Consider the following 19,735-nt stretch of genomic DNA (forward strand, 5'->3'; position numbering starts at 1 on the left):
TTATTATGTTCTGCCTATAACACACAATAAGTGGGATTTTGGGGGTGGGTACGAAAGAAATCAAGGTCATAAGTAACCGTGCACAAGAGCTGTATCGGGAATTGGTTTCTGGAGGTCTTGCAAATACCAAATATTTTATGGAAAGCTCTTTCAAACTCCAAGACGTCTGGTTTGTTTTGCTATCTTGGAACAAATGAAACAGAGATGTCTTGATGTGTGACCAAGTTGTAAGGTTTTGTGACCTAGATGTATCCTTTTGTGAGTGCAAGCCATGCGTGTAAGTACAGCGATAGCTTGCCAGTTGAGGAAAAAAAAAGGAAGAAGCAGCGTATCCGCATTTGAAAAACAAAACAAAAAAACCTGAAAAAACAAAACAACTTAACCTTTTAAAGGCGAATATCAATCTTACTTGGACCAAAAATACAATCTTACCGTTTTCATCAAAAGACAAAAAACAAATTACAATTTAAAAACTTGAGCTTTTATATAGGGCAATATCCACCCAACATGCTCAAAGCGCTTTTTATCAATATTCTTACTGCTCTTATGGTGGAAACGTTCTTTTTTTCTGCGTTAAAAAATAATATAAATGAAGACTTATTTGAAAACAATAAAATCAGTGTCATTGGCAAAGGGTTAATTGAAGTACTCCTGCATCCTGTGAGACTCCTACGGCACTTGCTAATCATAAAAAAGGAAATAGCAATCAACAATACTAAGTTGAAAAAAAAAGGATGGGGGGGTGCGGGGAGAGAGCAAACCCAGTAGCAATGCAACCTTTAGCGGCGAAATTCGATCTTTGACCTAACACCAAATCTTCTTTCATCAAAAGACAAGTAACGGCAAAACGATTATAGACAATTGAAGTCCGAGTTGCGATAGTCTGACTGCTCTCTTGGTGGAAACGCTGTATTCTCAATTAACAATAATAAAGATAAAAGCAAACTATTATCTGAAAGCAAAAAATTAGCTTCGCTGTTAAGGGGTTAAGAACACCTGCCAGCATCCTTGACATGCTCTACGTCACCAAGGTCACCAAGTGACACGTCTCCCTTTCGTCTTCATTAAAAAGTAGGTCAATCAACAGTGGTCCTGATTTACATGGAAATGCAAAATGAAAAGAAATGTTAACAATCTGAAGTGACAAATGACTCAAAATACATGTACACAGGTCCACTTGTTTTAAATAAATAACAAACAGAATATTTTTTGTACTTTGTATTGAAATAACTTTATTATACAACAAAGGGGATAATTACATGAGACAAATAGCGAAAAAATATTTTTTGTAATATTTTAAACTTTCATTTCAACTTAGAAAAAGAAATGGGTCCTTGTTTTCAATTGTATTGTCAAAACAGATGACAACAACCCAGGAATAGATGTCTGGAGGGTCCTCTTCTACCAATCACACACTCTGCTCTGCATATACGCATAAATATATTGTCCCGCTATTCCTTGGGAGAACTGCACGGTGAAACTCCCTCTCCAGTACCTGGTATAAAAGCAATATATAAAGACATAGTTGATGACAAGAGCACTGCTTTAAGCATATTTGATTTCCACTGCTTTAAACATATTTGATTACTCTGTTGAGAAAATAAGGCCTATAATTGCGCATAAGAAAGGCGTTCTTAAGGACAACTATTCACACTTATAACTGTTGTTTACTACATCACAAAGGTTCAAGTGTATCAAAATCCTTACCACCAGCGTTACTACAACCACCACCACAACATCCCTACAATCACCACTACAACAACCACCAAATCATCATTCCTATCACCACTTCAATACAACCACCACCACATCATCGTCCTTACCATTACTACAACCACCATCACATAATCATCTCTACCACCACTACTACTACAACCACCACCACATCACCCCTACCACCACCACTACTACAACTACCACCACGTCATACAGTGATGATAATCTTCCGCAGAATTTCGGGATTTTGGGATTTTCTTTGAAATGTTCCGCTGTTTTTGCAATGTCAAACATTTTTCTATGAAAAGCACTCAAGTGGCTCCACAGTATATCGATGAAAATATCATGTCTTGTGTCAAATTTTGACACCTTTGCTCATTGCATAAATTTTGGTGACATTCGCATTTTTTAATGGCGTTAGCCAGGGTGGCACCATAAGTCAAAAGTGACACAATGCCTGTGATTTCCTTGGATGAATAGATGATGGGTAGGGATTTGACAAGAAAAATAGAAAATCAATTCATAACTTGGATTGCATTTCAGTAAATTTTAATGAAGTTCAAATCTATAGGTTATCGTCGTATGGATGGGTCTTGATCTACGTGCTGAAAAATTTCCCCCTTTTTTTGTAACTAGTCATTCTCACCCCAGAATGAAGTAATTAGGGAATCCGGTTTCACTATTGAACTGCATTGGGGTAACTGAAGCACATGGTACCCTTGTATGTGTCGCATGTCTAAATTTTAATTTCAGTATATAAACTTAATTTGATTGATTGAGATAAAAATAAAAGCAACTAAATAAAACTAAAAGGGAGGTTTCTGATTACTTTTTTATGAATTAAAAACATGCTCAGTCCTTAATTTATGTTCTGTATTAGTGATTCTTTTCTTTTCTTTTTTTAAAAATGAATTGTTCCTTTTTGCGTATTTGCACATATAATAATTGAAATCCAACAAAAAAAGCTGTACATATCTAGTATGTAATATTGCAGTTGATAATGATAATTTTGACAAAACTATAGAAGATGATGGGACTATCATAAAATTTCAGGATTTATCTAGCACTATTGTTCTTTGCAGGAAAGATTAGGCTTTGAACTTACATCTTTGACCAATGAGATGGACATTATTTACTAACAAAATATCCCAGTTTTTAGCAATCACAATTAGATCCGTGATGTTCTCATAATTTTTGTTCTGAACAAGCAATGATTCCTGTATGAAACTGCGCTTGGAAAGAAATAGTGATAATTTGTATGCATTCCATTCATAGAACTGCATCTTTTTGGTTGGGGGGGGGGGGGGGGTGCTGCAGTGACATTCATTAGATATTTACACATTTTGGACATTTTGCTGCCTGTCCTGATTAATGTCCAGTTATTCAGTCAGTCTATCTTAGTATATGAATCCTCAATGATATATATATATATATTTTATATATATATATATATATATATATATATATATATATATATATATATATATATATATATATATATATATATATATATATATATATATATATATATAATAACCTTGCAGGAATAAAGATTTTAATTTCTCGATTGTCAATTTTAGGAATTTTTCTCACAGTGCAGAAATGCTACATAATTTTCAATGATTTTGTCTTTATTCTGAAGCCATCTATTTCATCTTAGAAATAGGAACCAATGCACAAACGGGAAACATTTCAGTACTTTGATTCACACGCAATGCAACTTATATGATTACTTTTTACATGGTTTTACATTGTTTAATACATGTCTGTGTTCATAATTTAAACTTTCAGATATTGTCCTGTTTGGATTTGCCATGTTTGAGTTTGAGGAAATTGACGACATTTACCAAGATATAATCAATGAACCACCTCGAGTGGTGTCCTTGAGATGAGCATCATCTTGCGTGTGGGAGCTGTTAAGCCCCTTAGAAACCAAGACACTCAATATGGCAGTGGGGATGAAGCCAGTGCATCATACACAGAGTGAGTTTTGATACCATCTCATTATAGCAGAAAATATGAATAATAGTTATAATTAAATATATGAGGCAATGTAGAAAGGTCATTTTAGTAACATTACACAAAAATACATTTTTTGGGTTTTTTTTTAATAATTATGGAAAGTTTTAGTTGTCATCAGTTCTATAGGCTAAATTATGAAAAACAACCAAAAATTGGTAGTGGAGCTGCAGAAAGATAGGAGAAATGGCTTCTCAAAGGATAAAGAAAAACTGGAGAAAATTGAAACTTTTTTCGCACATTTACTTTTACAACACTCTGAAAAGCTTTTTCCACGTCTGCTTTGGTTTTTGGATTATTTTGTATCATTTAACACAGGTAAAGTAGTAAAAACGAAATGTTACGGAAATTATTTAGGATTATGGGGCATATATACATACATATTTATCATATCATTTCAAGCTGAATATATGGAAGTATTTGAGAAAATTGATTCAGCACTTTTTTTTTTTTGCTAAATGCTAAATACAAAATAGGAACTATTTTTTAAATATTTGATGTGCATTGTTCATTATTATTTTTATTATTATTATTACTATTATTATTATTATTATTATTATTATTACTATTATTGCTATTATTATTATTATTATTATTATTATTCATGATGTTATAGTCCATTCCACAGCCTGTGCACACACATTGACATGTATTTCGTTACAACCTTCTGATGGATTTTATTGATAATTGGCTCTAACATTGGAATTGTTTGTGATGTTAAGCAGAATTTTTTGCATTGTGGGAGGGGGGGCGAGCGTAAAAATTAGGAGGATCCCTCTGGTTTTTTGACAGCATTATTTTTGTCCAAAAAGTGTGCACATAACTAACTGGTTGTGTTGTCCAATATATTATATGTGCACATTTTAAAGTTTGTCATAATTTATTTAAAACGCCAAAAAGATCAAAGGAATTCGGCATTGTGAAAGAACTGTTTGGTCTATCAATATAATATTCAAAATTTGTAGCATCACTTAAAATATAATTCCCCATGCAAAAAAATCATGGCACCTCATTTCGTAACTTCCGTGCGCACGTCTTGGAATGGACTATAGAAATTAATCCATCTCATATCACATGTTGTTTATAAATATATTCCTTCATTTATTGTTCAAAGTAGAAAGCACATGGTTAATTTTCAAAAACTGATCTTATCCTCAGTGCGGATGTGCTGGACATTCCCCTGCCAGAGCACACCTACCAAAGGCCCTTGCCTGCTGTGTTCTCGCAGCCACAAAATAACACCAGTTACTTTGGCTTGCCATACCACGTAAGATAAACTTACTACTCTGTTGTCATAAATTAATTAGCAGCAAATGTAAGAGCATTTAGGCTTTGAAGATTTATATCTAAATTACCATATGACCCTGTTAAGGGCATCTTGTGCTTAGAAATTTGAGTTAAAAGGGTGCAGACACGTTGAAGAATATAAAACTTTTGAGCTAAATCTAACCTTTAACTTTTTTTTATCTTATAATTATTCAATTTGAACATTTTCAGTGGTTTTTAAAGTTTTGGACAGATTTTTTTTTTTTTTAATGATAGTTCATTGCCTGTGGCAGGTAGATATGGTTTTCAATTGGTCCTATCTCTTTCGTTTTTGAACATTGTCATTGTTATATTTATTGGTTTTGTTAAATTTATGTCAACTGGTTTTATCCATAATTATTTTCATTTTTTGTTTGTTTTGTTTATTGTTTTCAAGGATCATAACTATGGGATGCCACCACCTCCATCTCCCCCTCGACCTGCCACACCAGATCCGCCCCCGTCGCCTCTGCAAGTCAATGGCGTGGTCCAGATGGAAGAGGAAGTCAAGACAAGTCCTATGGTCTCTGTTGTGGAAGAAGTAGTTGAGGATAGTATTACACGATGCATCTGTGGGTACCTCCACGATGACGGTTACATGATCTGCTGCGACAAGTGCAGTGTGTGGCAGCATATAGACTGCATGGGGGTGGAACGAGATAACATACCTGATAATTATTTTTGTGAGCTGTGTCAGCCGAGAGTGTTGGACGCTGTCAGAGCAAAAGCGTTGCAGAAGAGGAAAAGGGAGGAACTTGCAGGTAAATTTGGCAATTGACATTTATCAGTGACTTTTTGTAAAATATTTTTTTTTTAAGGGGGGAGGGGGGTATAAAAATTGTAAAAATATTTTAGTCTACAGATATTCATACCATCAGTCTGGATTAGGAAATTTCAATCCCTATCAACCGTGTTTCTTACAAAATTAAAATTCCTGTTTTATTTTTGTGTACTCGAATAATTGAACAGAGGATATTTATATTAATTATTATCTATTGATGAGAAAGATGGGATGGAGCGCTCTAATTAAAGTCCAAAATATAGTGATCACAACTTAATGTCTCTTGGTCTTACTTTTAGATGATAGTATTGTCAAGTTTTTGAGTGGTGTTTGATATTAGACTATGACAAACAAGGCAGGTTCAGTGAAATTTTATGTGTATGAACCAATTTTATTAAATGCAAGAATTAGATGAATGGCCAAAGCTGCGAAGTTGGATGGCATCAAAAGTGGAAGCTTGAAGTCAAGTCAAGTCGAACCAAGTTTTGAATTAGATTATTTGTTAGTTTTTGATTTTAAGAGTTTTTATGGTAGGTTATTACATGGTGGGTTGTTTGGGGACAGTGATCAATATTCCAACATTTTTAATCAATATCTGAAGGTAGCTGTCATATTTCCCTTTAGGTGTCATTCTGATTTTGTATTTTTACCTGCTGAAACAATGACTTTCCTCACTTTATGACAGAAAATTAAAGAATTTAAGGGCCACCATTACAGACTTGAAATTCCGAAAATTGATTGGATTCCATTCATCAAAATACCATTTTATTTTTTCTCTTATCATCCGCAGCACGAAATGTCCTGTCAGATTCCAGTGCTACTGACACAGACCCTGAGGAAGCAGCAAATGCTCTAGCGTCCATGGTGAAGAAAATGCCTGTTGCCAAAAGAAAGGGTCTCAAGCAAAGGAGAAATGCAAAGACCAAAGAGAAAACACCGCTGAAGTTGAAAATTGGGAAGGCAGCGGCGGGCATCCAAAAGAAATTAAAGAAAGCTGGAAAGAAAGAGAAGGAGAATATCAAAGCCATCAAGTCAAAGAAGGTGATGTTCAGGTTCTCGTTACTTGTCAAGATAAATGCTACCAAAACAAAATATTTATTGCACCCCGATCATTGATAGCAAACGATTTTCACCGGTCTTTTGCAGATGAAGCACTTTTGCTTCCCTTAGATTATGAATAACTGAATATTTGATTTGTCTTTTCTTAGTTCTTTGGCATAACATTTTAAAAACTTTCCCACTTATACCTATTGCAGGATTTTTTCATTTTTTTCTGCATTGCTCTTTATTTTCAAAAACAGGCTGCTGTGTTTAAGAGATGAAAAAGTATTTTTAACATGAATTGAAACTTTTAATTTGAAGATTTTCATGACATTTTATTCTTGATCCACAGGTTTTCAAATCAGGTGTGCGTAAGTTAAAAGAACTAAAATCTCGTCCTTTAATGGTAGCTGAGCAAAGCAATACAGAGGACCCATGGGATAGTAATTCAAGGTAACTGTAATCATTTGTTTGATTTGTTTGTTTTTTTCACTTCACTCAATTGTTTCCATATTAGATCTTATTGCTGAGTACTAGTTTTTGGATAATAAAAGTGAAGTTGGTCGAAGGCCGAATGTGCATGTAAAGACAAAGACGTATGCACGGATAGAGAGAGCAATGCCACTTGACTTTTCAATGGACTTTTTTAGATTTACTCATTTGCAAACAACATTTTTTTATTCACAGTCCATGGGTTGATGCATATGATGTCATTCAAGAAAATAAATACAGTGATGGTATCCTTGCATTCACCGCTGATAATGTGCAGCTATTTAAATCGGTAAGTGTGTCCTTTTATATATTTTTAATAAATAGATAAATAATAAATAATGAATTTATATAGCGCCTAAAATTCCACGTTAATCGTGCTCAGCTCTTTACATAATAAAAATGTTTTAAAACAAAAACAAGAAATCACGATACTACATATTATAAATCTAAGCAACATCTATTTCATATTTACTCCATCTGGAAATCGCTATTGCTTTTAATTTTCTGATTATGAATATATTTCGCCAAGTATTTCATAGACCTGTTTACTTTTTGTTCATCACCCATTCTTTTTTGATTATGGAAGACATGCCATCAAATTGTTCTTTTTCTCGCTTCAGGGAGACGTTCCTAATTTTTTGTCAACTCGGCTGCTGGCACAGCTTGTTTGTGTGGCAGATGTCAAGAAAAATAGAAAGGTATTAACGACTGGCAACATCTTTCTGATCCAAAAAGATTTATTTCTGTTTTGAATTTTAGGAAAAAATAAAACCTTCCTTTTGTAAACTTGGAAGGATTTTTAGTTTGGCTATGTGGTCTAGTGGTATGACACTCGCTTTCGGGTCGGAAGGTCCTGGGTTCGAGCCTTGCTCGGGGCATAGTTGAGTCCTTGGAGAAGGCTCTTTACTCACATTCTCTCACTATACTCGGGTGTGAAATGAGTACCTGGCCATGAACAGCATTGTCTCTGTCCGAAAAAAATTATATCACCTAACAGGCATCATGTCCCGTCCTACATGTTAAATGTTGCTGTTGGGACCCCTTGTAAAGCGCTTGGAGCATGTTTAGTGGGTATTGCGCTATATAACCGCTCCAAAAAAAAATTTTAAGAATTTTCATCTAGATATCCTCTTCTTTTTTTTTTTTCTGGTTTATATGCTTCATTTGCTTCCTTCTTTGACGTATGTCATATATTTGGTTGCTTAAAATAAAAGCATCACATATTTGTTTGTTTTTTTTTCAGGGGTTGAAAGCAGTAGATCATATCCTTGCAGGTCAGGGAATTATTGAATACACTGGAAAAGTGATGTTTAAATATGAATATGATCAGCAGTGCTTATTATATAAAGCAGCCACATTACTACAGCCATTCGTCCTTTTCCACTCGAAAGCAGATGTTGTTTACAGTGTTGATGCCACTCACAGTGGCAACCAATCAAGATTCATCAGGAGATCTTGCACTCCAAATGCAGAGGTATATTGTTTGTTTTGTGGTGGGTGGGTGGGGCTTTTTTTTTTTAATACCACTTTATATTTTGTGTATTATGATTTTTTTTTTTTTCTGTTTAGTCCCAGAATCATTTTTTTAAAATATATATATAATGCATTATGGTTGCTAGATGGCACCAACAATGTTTTGTGGTAAAAACTTATTTTATTTAATCATTGATTCTGAATCTTGCTTGGGTGTAGTCGTAATGAGCACTCTTTTGTAATCTGTCAGCATCGTCCATAGGAGAAATAAATTCTGGACAGCTCTTGGAGTATGAAAGTAAAAACTATGTATGATTCAGACTTGCCACTGGCAACAAACAAAAAATTTGGATATTTTTGTTTATAAAAAAAAAATCCCAATTTCAAGAGAGAGAAAACAAACAACGCCAAATTTCCACTGTTTCGTCTGTTAAATATTACTTTAAAATCCTTTAAGAATCTACAAAATGCTCTCAAATTGGTTACTAGAATATTTTCTCTGCAGAAATAAATATTTGTGTTAATTTTGTCTGAAAATTTTGGTACATAATCCTTATTTGGACGGCAAAATATCTGAATTTTGTGGGAATTGTGACTCAAAAATAAAAATCTGTGTCATTGGCAGCTTAAATTATTACTGTTTAATTAATATTCATAAATCGAGGAAGACTGCTTTTTGGTGATGATTTCTAATTCTACATTTTCCGGCATTAAATCTTATATCTCAGACTAAGAGTTCCTAAAACCCTAATGTCAGATTAAATGTTAGTTTTTCAATTATTAATTTAACAAAATGAATATCAACATCAAGCAAATCGCAGCTTTCAAAAATCTGAAAGTATTTCAGGTGTGAGGCAAACATTTCGGATGATTTTGTGGCTCGCTTATGATCACATTTTATTTTCTTTTTCTTTTTTAATATATATATTTATTTTATTTCTTCATTAGGTCCAGTTACAGTATGGAGATAGAAAAATTCACTTTGTTATTTTGGCCAAGAAAGACATCGGTTCAGGTGTAGAAGTCACCATTCCATTTGACTATGATTATCATATTAGGTAAGATCTTCAATTGCAATATGACTATGATTATCATTATATTAAGTATTTGATTCAATAGAAAAGTTCCTTGTAAATTCTAAGAATTGTATGATTTACAAAAATCTCATTACCATAATTGAGAAATATACATTGTAGTGCTGAACATTTCCACATTTTTAGGATTGGATGACTGTACTTTATCTTCTTTTTTTTTTAATTTTCATCTTATTCAGATGATGGTAATTCCTAAATGTCTATATTATTTTCAGTAATACTTGTATTGAATGTGCCTGCCTCAGAACAAACTGTGTTATTTCTCGATTCTGGAAGAAGAAAAAGAAATCACAACAGTAAGTGCTGTTTGTTTGGTTTATGTTTTTTTTTTGGGGGGGGGGGTGTTTCTTTTTTTTTTTTTTTTTTTTTTTTTTTTTTTTTTTTTTTTTTTTTTTTTTTTTTTTTGTTAATGTTTTTTTTTTTTCAAAAGAAATGTATATCATAGATAATCATAGATGGGGAAAATCCTGCTGTTTTGGTTTACCAGGGGGTAAAAATGAAAACTGGTCCTGCTTCAAAAAAGCAATTTTCCAGTTTTAAATTTCTTTAGACAAATTGAGGACCATCACCACATTGTCTTGTTCATTACTTTGAGATTTTTCTTAGTAGTTATTTTGAACACTTCTTATATTGTTGGTAACAGGAATGGGAGATTATTAACTATGTGTGTCCATTGCTGAAATAGAAATTGTTGACATGTGTTGATTCAGTTATGTGTGTTTTCTTGTCTATGTAGTTATTTACAGTGTTAACAAGGGGCACATCAATCTGTGTCATTGACTTTTTCCCTCCTCTGCTTTGACTATCTTGACAAATCATATCCGTAAATAGCTGGGGACTCCTTGAGCGGTTTTTACTATGTGTGTTATGCAGGGTAGGTGGTGGGATTTCGTGTTTTGACTGTGACGGGTGTATTGAGTCATTGTGTGGTGCGATGGCAAGGTGAGTTGTTGTCTTGTTTCAATGTCAACTATTATGAGAACGGTTGTCAATGTTGAAAGTGGTCTGTGCGTGAACTATTGTTGGCCTATTGTTTTTTACAGTTTCAATCATCCTTTGTTTTCTCCTACCTCCTCTTGGTCTCAAGAACGTTTTTGATGAATATTTATAGATGATGGTCAAGTTCAACACAAGTACATGAAATATAGAATCTAATGATAAAACAAAATGTAAACTAACTAAAAATCAAAGAGCTTCTAAAACACAGCTGTGTCTATTAGGTGTTACATTATCATCATCATTACTGCCACAGTCACCACATCATCATCACCACCCTCATCAGTATATCCACTTTTTCCAAAGAAAACCATATTTTCCCATAAGATTTGTTATACCATGTTCATCCTTTTCAATTTTACATCTTTCCTTAGTCGTTATCTTGTTCTTGAAGTATGATTTTATTCTGATCCTATAATAACAACCTTATGTATTATGAAATATTATCTTTATAGGAAAGAAGCTGGAGGCAAGAGAAGACGGCAATCGTCAGGGGGAGATGTTAAGCAAAAGTCTCCAGACCACTCACAGAAAATGTCCAGTCCACAGAGTAGTCCAAGGAAAATTCCATCCTCCCCTGGGAAGGTTGCTGATGTAAAGTCTCCATCAGCCACAACCCCAACCAATAGTCCCCTTAGGATGAATGTTTCCACATTGTTAGCAGCATCTGCTTTGTTAGAGGCTCAGTCGGAGTCAAGGACTTCAACAGATTTTAAAGATTGCCTGAATAATGATGCTTATCAGGTTAGTAGAAAAAATTATTTTGAAATTTAACACTTCATTTTTTAAATTATGAGTTGCTGGTGACAAGATTGCATGCCGTAGATTAAGTAAAGAACATTTTTTAAAAATTTGTTACCATTTGTTTTATTATTTCTTTGATGCTTTGTTTTCCAGCCACCAGCATCTTACATAAAGCCAGCAACGTCTCCATTACCAAAGAGTGCAACATCTCTTAGGCGAGGGAGCAGGGTTTTGGAAGAAGTGAAGGATGAGGTCTCACATGTAACGATCACAGCTACACCTAAAGAAAAGGCTTCTAAAGCCAAGGAGGTATGTACAAAGGCAACATCAATTCAAACAAGCTTTTGTTATGAGAAAGAAAATAAGCTTTGGACAGTTTATGGAACAAATACTGCAATGATTTCCTCAACAGATTGCTCCAATTGATTGTTATCAATGATTGTATTATATGTTTAGAATCATGTTGCCATGAGTGCCAGAACAATAAATGGTGGAGAAATTATATGTTTGATCTTTTTGGGGTTTATTTATGCTTAGGTTTTTGGGGGTTTTTTTTGTTTTCGATCATGCTTTGGGCAGGAGGGGTGGGGGGGTCTCTTTTCTGTCTTTTTTTTTTTCTTATTTTGTGTGTGGTGAGTGACTTTTATTTCTTTTTTTCTGTTCTTTGGCTGGCATATAGCTCACTTTATTGGGAGTTGGGTTTTTTTTATTAAAGGGGGAGGGTATGACTGTACAAAGTCTTTCATGTTGTGCCTCTCATTTATTTTTAGTAATTGTTTATTAGTGGGCAAGTTCAGTATTTATTTTGTGTTTAACAGCCCAAGAATAAGGTGAAAGAGAATAAAGAGTTGCTTAGCCCAATCCCTGCTGAGGTGAAGCGAGAAAGACGCCTGTCATCAAGAAGACAAAGTCAAGAAGATGTGATAGAAGAAAAGCCTCAGATAAAGGATGAAGTCACTTCTGGCCAAGAAAATGACAAGGAAGAATCAGAAGAAAACTATAGAAAAATGGTAACTATGCATTCCTCCTCGGGTCTCAATTGAAAAAAAAGAAGAGTCATATTGCTATCTTTCTATCAGTGACTCGACTGAATTAGAATTCCCTCGTCCTTAATCAATTTTCTGGACTTTCATTAAGGATACCAATTCTTGCAGTATCCATGTGCCATATGTATGCACTTACAATGTGACAATTATGTTTAATAATTGATATCTACTCCTTGACTGACTTAACTTATTCAAACCTTCCTTGTACCCTTTCAAATCTGATTTTCCCCATTATTCCCTCCCATGGAAAACAAGAAATTCCAATAATTTTTTTTATTTTTTAAAATTTAGTTTTCTGAATTATCTCTAACATAAAAAGCCTGGATTTCTGCGCTATGAAATATTTAGCAAGAATAATATTATTTATTTTATTATATCCCTTACAATATCATAATTGCTGTAAAGTAGGTGTGATTTCCAGATAGATAATGCATAAAATGGTTTGGTATTTATGCTTTTTCGTCAGATATTTAACATCGCATCAGGGTGGTAGTATGCTTGCATCACTTTCTTTTCTGTGTTCTTTTAGCCTATATGGTCAAATGATGTAATGCTTAACTTTGTAATCAGCGCTTTTTTTATTTTTATATTATTCCTAGACAAGGGAAGAAAGAAAACTTGATGCAATAATGAAAGCTTTTGAAAAGATGGAAAAGAGAGAAGAACGAAGGAAGGAGGCGATTGCAAGAGGTGAAGGATCTACTAAAAAAACTGACCAGAAAGGGAAGAAGGTAAGTCTTGACTGTTCGGTTGTTCCCTTCATTTTTGTTTGTATTTGTGTTCTTTCTTTTTTTTTCACTTCACATAATTGGTGGTCATCATTTGTCAAGTCTAGCTTTTTATTTTCAACTATTAAACTTATGATGTTCAAGTCAGTCCAATAGTCATTCCTGCTTTGTCAACTATTGTGTTTAAAATGAGATTGAATGAGTGTGCTTGTCAGAACATATACACATTCTGCTATCAAAAAAAGATTTTACAAATTACTCAGATGGTACAAATGGTGCTATTTTATTTTGCTCTGATTCAAATCAGCTGTCTCCACCCTCAAATCAATTGGTTTTACAAATGTGTCGTGGATCGCTGATTTGTGGCTTGTCTATGGTTGTAATAATGGTCATTGACTTCCAATATAATTTAAATGAAGTGCAAAGCGAAATCAACTTAATTTTACTTTGCCATCATCTCAGTGATGAACTTGTCTCTCGCTTTGTTCTTCTTGGGTTATTGTAAATTTAAGCACTTTTTGCCTGTGAATTCAAGGAGATTTGTCACCTTATCACCTTATGATTTAGATTCATGGTGTCACATTATCAGAACAATATGATTTGGATCCGTGGGTGGCTGTCACTTCATCGGAACATTTTGATTTTAGATTTATGGGTGCCACTTCCCTGTTTATTTTAGATTTCCAGTGCCATTTCAAGAACTGTAGTTACAAACAAAAAATGATAGTAAGTTCTAGTCATTGAGGGATTGTTTCCAATGAAAACAAGTTTGCTGTACCGCAATTTTATATTTCAGTCTGTTACGAGATATTTTCAAGTTTAGTAAAATGACTATTGAATTTTAGGTTTCAGTCCTCTAACCACTGGCAACCTTGTTTAAATTTTTAAAGAAAAAAAAATTCATTTGAATGTCATTCTGTTTCATTCTCCTTTTCACATTTTGTATTTTATTCAGAACCCCCTTCAATGTATTTCCAGCTTCTTTTTTCTTTTTTTTACTTTCATGTTTGTTTTGTTTTTGTTTTAAATAATAGAAGGATGATCCTGAAAATGATGGGGAGTTGCGGACCAGATCAGTATCTCAGGAAGAGCCTATGGAAGATGAAGTCAAAGTTGAAGTGGAAGAGCCACAGCAAGCAAAGTCACTACTGGTGTCCAGTGAAATCAAGAAGGAATCACCATCATCTACTCCATCATGCCAGCTATCAGATGTCCCTGTCAAAGAGGAACCGACCTCTCAAAAACCTCCCAGGAAGATTGGGAAAAGAAAGAGAAGGTATATATGTTAGATTAATGTTTTGTTTGCAGGATAGGTTTACAAGCTGATCTTTGACATCCTTTGAATGGAAACTCATTGTTGTGTGGTAATTTTGAAAAGAAAATATCTTATTTTTACTTTTTTTTAATATTAATTATTTGTTTCCTTTTTTTTCTTCTTATTCTTCTTATTCCTCTACTTATCTCTTTCTTCCTCCTCTGGTGGCACGTTTGATTTATTGTGTTTGTGGTCACATGGTGTCTTTGCAGGAGAAGTCGTGTACAAACAGCCCCTCCACTAACAGACTCATTGCCCCCATCGCAAGATGAAAGCAGTACAAATAGCAGTATTGCTCAGATCCCACCTTATATACCGCCACCAACTCCAACATCAGCCCCATTGCCAACTTCTACAGATTCGATGGATACTGATGGGGAAGAATTCAAATACATAAAAACAAAAAAGGTAAGATATATTATTTTTAAGCCTTTATCATTGCTTGCAACTTAACACAAGCCTTGCGTTTGTAATTTATTCATTTCAACGGATTCATTTGAGTCATATATCTTGTGACATATCCTGTATGTTTGTCCATTTATTTGAAAGTGAAGGAGTTTGATTTGTTTCTTAAATTTTTTTTGTATTTTTTATTTTTTCAACCGCTGATGAATATATATATATATATTTTGGTCTGTAGCATCTGTTCAATGAGTGGTCTCACAAACATGAAGATGAAAGCAATAGTAAACAAGAGGAGATGTTTGTTGAGTGTCTGCCCAGTCAAAGGGTCAATGCCATGGATCACTTGCAGAGGAGGAATTCACACAGTGCGGGATGTCATAGAGCATCAGAAAGTAGTGGTGGAGGATTTGCTAAAAAGGTAAATTTTGACCTGTCGGTGTGCATATGTTTGGGGTTGGTTAGTTTGGTGCCGTCTTTTGAATTATTTAGTTGGGTTTCATTTTGTTTTTGTTTCTTTTTTTTTTATGGCACATAAGTTAAGCTTTTATGAAATGGAAATTTAGTCAGTATTTAAACAGTTGTGTGTAAAGTTTTCTCCTTGCTGTTAAGGTTTCATCCTTGGAATAAATGTGTAGATCATTAAATTGTGAGTGCAATGTGTGTGCATATCAAAGTTGAGGTTATTTATTTTTATCATGGAAATGCCATATTTATATGCTATCAGAAATACATGTTCAAGACACAATAGAAATACACTACAATCTTGCTTGGTTTTGATTTTTAGTCTTTCTTGATTTTTTTAAATTTTTTAAATTTCCAGCGGTGGCTGCGCCAAGCAATGCACGAAGAACCTGCACCAGTAACGTTTAATCACAGCCTTTCGGTCAGCACTGAAATTGGGAGCGCCTCCCCCATCTATGGAAGTGTCAGTCCTAATAATGGCCTCAATTTGGCCAGTCCAGGGGCGTCTTCACCTTTGGGTGAGTGCACTAGACGAACATGTTTGTTGCTACTTGAATAAGAAGGTTCCCTTTGTGTCCAGATGTGTTTTTTGTTTTCCTCTCTACTTTGTTACTTTGTAAAATTGCCACAGCCAGATAATTAAGTCAATAGAACAGCCAACAGACCATAAAGATAACATTAGTTTAACGGTGACAAGATAAATATTTGGGGGAAGGAGCTGACAGAGTCATAGGCCTGCAATGAATAATAGTGTACTCAAATGGGATTCCTTTGCAATTTAGAAAGCTGCAAGGTCAACTGAATGTTGAACCTACAATGAACTTTTGAAAGTTGATTTGCATTTTTGTCATGGGAGTTTTGTTGTTTGTTTTTTTTAATTTTTGGGTGGCATGATTATTTGTCTAAATAGTTAAAAATGAATGACATTCCTCAAATTTCCACAGACTTTGTCACACCACTGAAAAAGCGTAGATTGATGCGAGAATCCCTTTCGGCAGAAGGCTCTGGTCCTGCCGCTGTATACTCTCCGAGCCCAGGAGTTTTATCTTCTGAGCCTGTTGCAGCCATGGATGTTGTTCCCAAATCGAATGGTTTGAAGTCTTTCCTGCCTGCCCATCGCCTCAGCGTTGACGATGTAAGGGATCCCTTGAAATGCTAGTTATAATTTATGTAATATATATTCAGAATATTATTAAACTATGTTAAGTACCTTAAAAAGAGTATCATGGGGTGCTGTGTTTTCCAAGATAATTAGTTTGAATCTAATTTAGTTCAAAAAGGTTCGTTGTAGAACAAAATGCTGTGCCAATTTTTAATATTTTTTTTTTTTTCTTCACTATTTATAATTCATTTGTAGGGGATTATTGAAATATTGAAAGACCTGCATAGCAATCAATGTCTTTTTACTAAATTGTTGGGGAGAAATTTCAATGCTGATAATTTTTTTTTTATTTGTAAATGTGAGAAATGCGATGTCAATATTATGAAAACATATAATGGTGGAGAATAAAATATAGTGAACTTACTCAGACTTAAATCTCTCTCTGCATTTTAGAGTTATTGTTAATGTTAGAGTGAACTTTTAAAATTGATTCAAGATTTGTTATCATTGTTCCATTTTTTTTTTTTTTTTAATTTCAATTGGTTGATTTTGTTTCTTTTTTTTCTTTCTTTTTCATCTCTTGGTTGTTTGCCTGGAATTCAGAGGCTGTTGTTGCATAAAACTTATCCCCATCAAAACGGATATAAAGAGGTGCCGAGTACTCACAGTCCTGGAGTCTTTAAGAAAACATCAGACAGCACCCCATCTAGTGTCAGTGTCTGCCTTAAGTTTGATTCGGTTCAGTCCAAGTCAGGAAACGCAGATGAAGCACCTGGTGTCCTTTCTAATGGACTGAAACACAAAGTGTCGGAGATAACAACTGCTGCATCTTCATCATCGTCGTCATTGTCAACATCTTCAAATCACCTCGTCAATGGGTTTTCCTCAACCACTGACTGTATTACTTCTGTATCCCTCTCACCTTCCAGATCATCGCATGTTGGTTCACTCAGGACTCGATTTGAAGCTTTGGAAAGAGACAGTAGTGGTGAGAGCTCCTCGAATGATAAGCCCCCTCCACGTGCCAGCAAAGTCTTTAATCCTGAGGAAAACAATGTTAGTTCATTAACTTCTGTAAATTCTAATTCGAATAAGACGGACCATAAGGAAGAGTCTGAATTAGACAATTCGTCTGTGTCACGAAGGGTTCATGTTGTAAATAGTGTATATAATGGTGTAAATAACTTAATGGAAAGTGGCAGTGAAGCAGGCTATGTAGTTACAAAATCAATCATGGAAGCAGATGGACCAGCCACAGTCTGTGTGGATCTCAATGTTCATGAAATGGAACCACCCTCCTCTTTGACTGGAGGCGCAAGCAAAACTGTCGTTGATCTTGATAAAGATATTTTTACAATAGACGCTTGTCAAAAAGAAAAGGAACAACAGTCATCCTCGGGAATGCAAGGTGATTGTCAGGTGAATAGTTCTGAGGACATTTCTTTGAATATTGCTAAGAATAATATTGTGCCTTCTTTGAAAAAACTAGGCGAAGACACATCAAGCTGTGATATTATTTCTGTGAGCAATTCTGCTACAAACCGACAAGTACATAGAATGCCGTCACAGATAGTTAATCATCAGGTAGCTGCTGGTGAAAATTCAGGTAGCCAAGAAGATCCAGAGTGCAGTAAAAATGTAGAGGCTGAAGTAATAATAAGTGAATCAGCTAGCTTATTGCCAACTGTTTCCAGCAAGTTATCAATGCATTGTCTAGAGACCATAAGTTCGAGTAGTTCTGGTAGCCTGACAAATGTTATTTCCTCCGAGACAAGAACTGCAGAGTGTGATTCTGCAGAAGCATTGCAGGAAGATATTCAATCTAAAGAAGATGTAGGCAATGAGGTGCCAATGGCAGTTTCAGCTTCATCCGTTTCAGAAAATAATGTTTCCTCTGGATGTTGTGATTCAGGCAGTAGTAATGTTTCCATTGTGAACAATCATGAAAGAGAATGTGATGAGTTAGGAAATGACCTTGAGCAACGATCATGTGACTCGGCAGGCAATAATGTGTCATGTGACCTCCCCGCTTCAAGTGATTCTCAGGGTCGTGATCTTATTAATGAGTCAGCATCAGCTGTAGACCCTGTTACAGAGTCTTGTACTGCCGGGCAGGGCCAAGTTCTTCCTGCGGAAGATGCCAATGTAGATTCTACCAGTTCTGAACTTGCTGTAATAGAGAGGTTTTCAGCTGTATCCCAATCACCATCTTCAGAAAATGTCAATCAGAACCCAAATCCAGGCAACCTAACAAGCTTTTGTGACAGTAACTCAGAAAGAGACTTGAATAGAAGTGTCGTGCACCAAAGCGAGACTTCAGACTCCATAGATGACTCGTCAAACGAAGAGGTTGGTGTATCGTCATCAAGCACATTTCGTTCACTGCCTCGCGCATTTCGTTCACTGCCTCGCGATTCTCATGCTGCTGATGCCATGGTATGGGAAGAAGAGGAGGATGGAAATTGCTCCAATTCATCAGTGCTGCGTGAAGCTGTACCAGATAATGCCACTGCATCTCCATCACCATCACCGGCAATAGTTGGTGGCCATAGGTCTCCTGGGGGAAGTGGGTGTACTGTATCATCAAATAGTGGCAGCTGCAATGTGAATAACTCTTCAGCTTTTGAGTCCTCTCAGGTAGAAGATTGCTCTTCATCATCAGCCATTCAAACTTCAAACGCCAACAACAGCCACAGACCGTCTACGGTAAGTGGCAGCAGTGTAGTCTCCAGTGACATGGTAAGCACAACACCACCTCCATCATTAGCACAACACACATCAGCAGCTGTGTCTTCTATTAGTTCCCCTCCAATTTCGTCTTTGATGAGCAGTCCAGACGAGTCATCTGCTAACACCAGTATGGTCTCTACGAGTTCAAGAACTTTGTCATCACTGTCGGATCGGGAGGCAATGATGCCTACGACAACTTCGTCTCCATCAGTTTCTCCAACTGCTGCCTCAACGACATCAGAAGCAACCCCGGCTGCCAAAAAAAAGGTGAGCATAATAGAGATTT

General features: G+C 35.2%; 1 protein-coding gene across 2 annotated transcripts in view; it reads left to right on the plus strand.

Annotated features, from left to right (window-relative positions):
- LOC144975182 (uncharacterized) overlaps nucleotides 1–19,735 on the plus strand; it is a 32,154-nt gene that overhangs the window by 2,381 nt on the left and 10,038 nt on the right. For both annotated transcript variants that reach the window (XR_013645877.1, XM_078918993.1), the window contains exons 2-21: nucleotides 3,508–3,699; nucleotides 4,894–5,002; nucleotides 5,438–5,801; nucleotides 6,612–6,862; nucleotides 7,215–7,315; nucleotides 7,550–7,643; nucleotides 7,975–8,052; nucleotides 8,598–8,828; nucleotides 9,776–9,885; nucleotides 10,137–10,217; nucleotides 11,373–11,661; nucleotides 11,815–11,970; nucleotides 12,480–12,671; nucleotides 13,307–13,438; nucleotides 14,470–14,711; nucleotides 14,963–15,158; nucleotides 15,391–15,573; nucleotides 15,976–16,135; nucleotides 16,562–16,752; nucleotides 17,323–19,716. Coding sequence is in view for 1 of the 2 variants with exons in the window: in XM_078918993.1 (XP_078775119.1) it covers nucleotides 3,605–3,699; nucleotides 4,894–5,002; nucleotides 5,438–5,801; nucleotides 6,612–6,862; nucleotides 7,215–7,315; nucleotides 7,550–7,643; nucleotides 7,975–8,052; nucleotides 8,598–8,828; nucleotides 9,776–9,885; nucleotides 10,137–10,217; nucleotides 11,373–11,661; nucleotides 11,815–11,970; nucleotides 12,480–12,671; nucleotides 13,307–13,438; nucleotides 14,470–14,711; nucleotides 14,963–15,158; nucleotides 15,391–15,573; nucleotides 15,976–16,135; nucleotides 16,562–16,752; nucleotides 17,323–19,716 (5,649 nt within the window). In the remaining variant the exon portion in view is untranslated. The remainder of the gene's footprint in view (nucleotides 1–3,507; nucleotides 3,700–4,893; nucleotides 5,003–5,437; nucleotides 5,802–6,611; nucleotides 6,863–7,214; nucleotides 7,316–7,549; nucleotides 7,644–7,974; nucleotides 8,053–8,597; nucleotides 8,829–9,775; nucleotides 9,886–10,136; nucleotides 10,218–11,372; nucleotides 11,662–11,814; nucleotides 11,971–12,479; nucleotides 12,672–13,306; nucleotides 13,439–14,469; nucleotides 14,712–14,962; nucleotides 15,159–15,390; nucleotides 15,574–15,975; nucleotides 16,136–16,561; nucleotides 16,753–17,322; nucleotides 19,717–19,735) is intronic.

The sequence above is a fragment of the Berghia stephanieae genome, chromosome 6, assembly GCF_034508935.2.
Source record: "Berghia stephanieae isolate SIO BIC M18660-M18661 chromosome 6, UCSD_Bste_1.3, whole genome shotgun sequence".
Classification (NCBI taxonomy): Eukaryota; Metazoa; Mollusca; class Gastropoda; order Nudibranchia; family Aeolidiidae; genus Berghia; species Berghia stephanieae.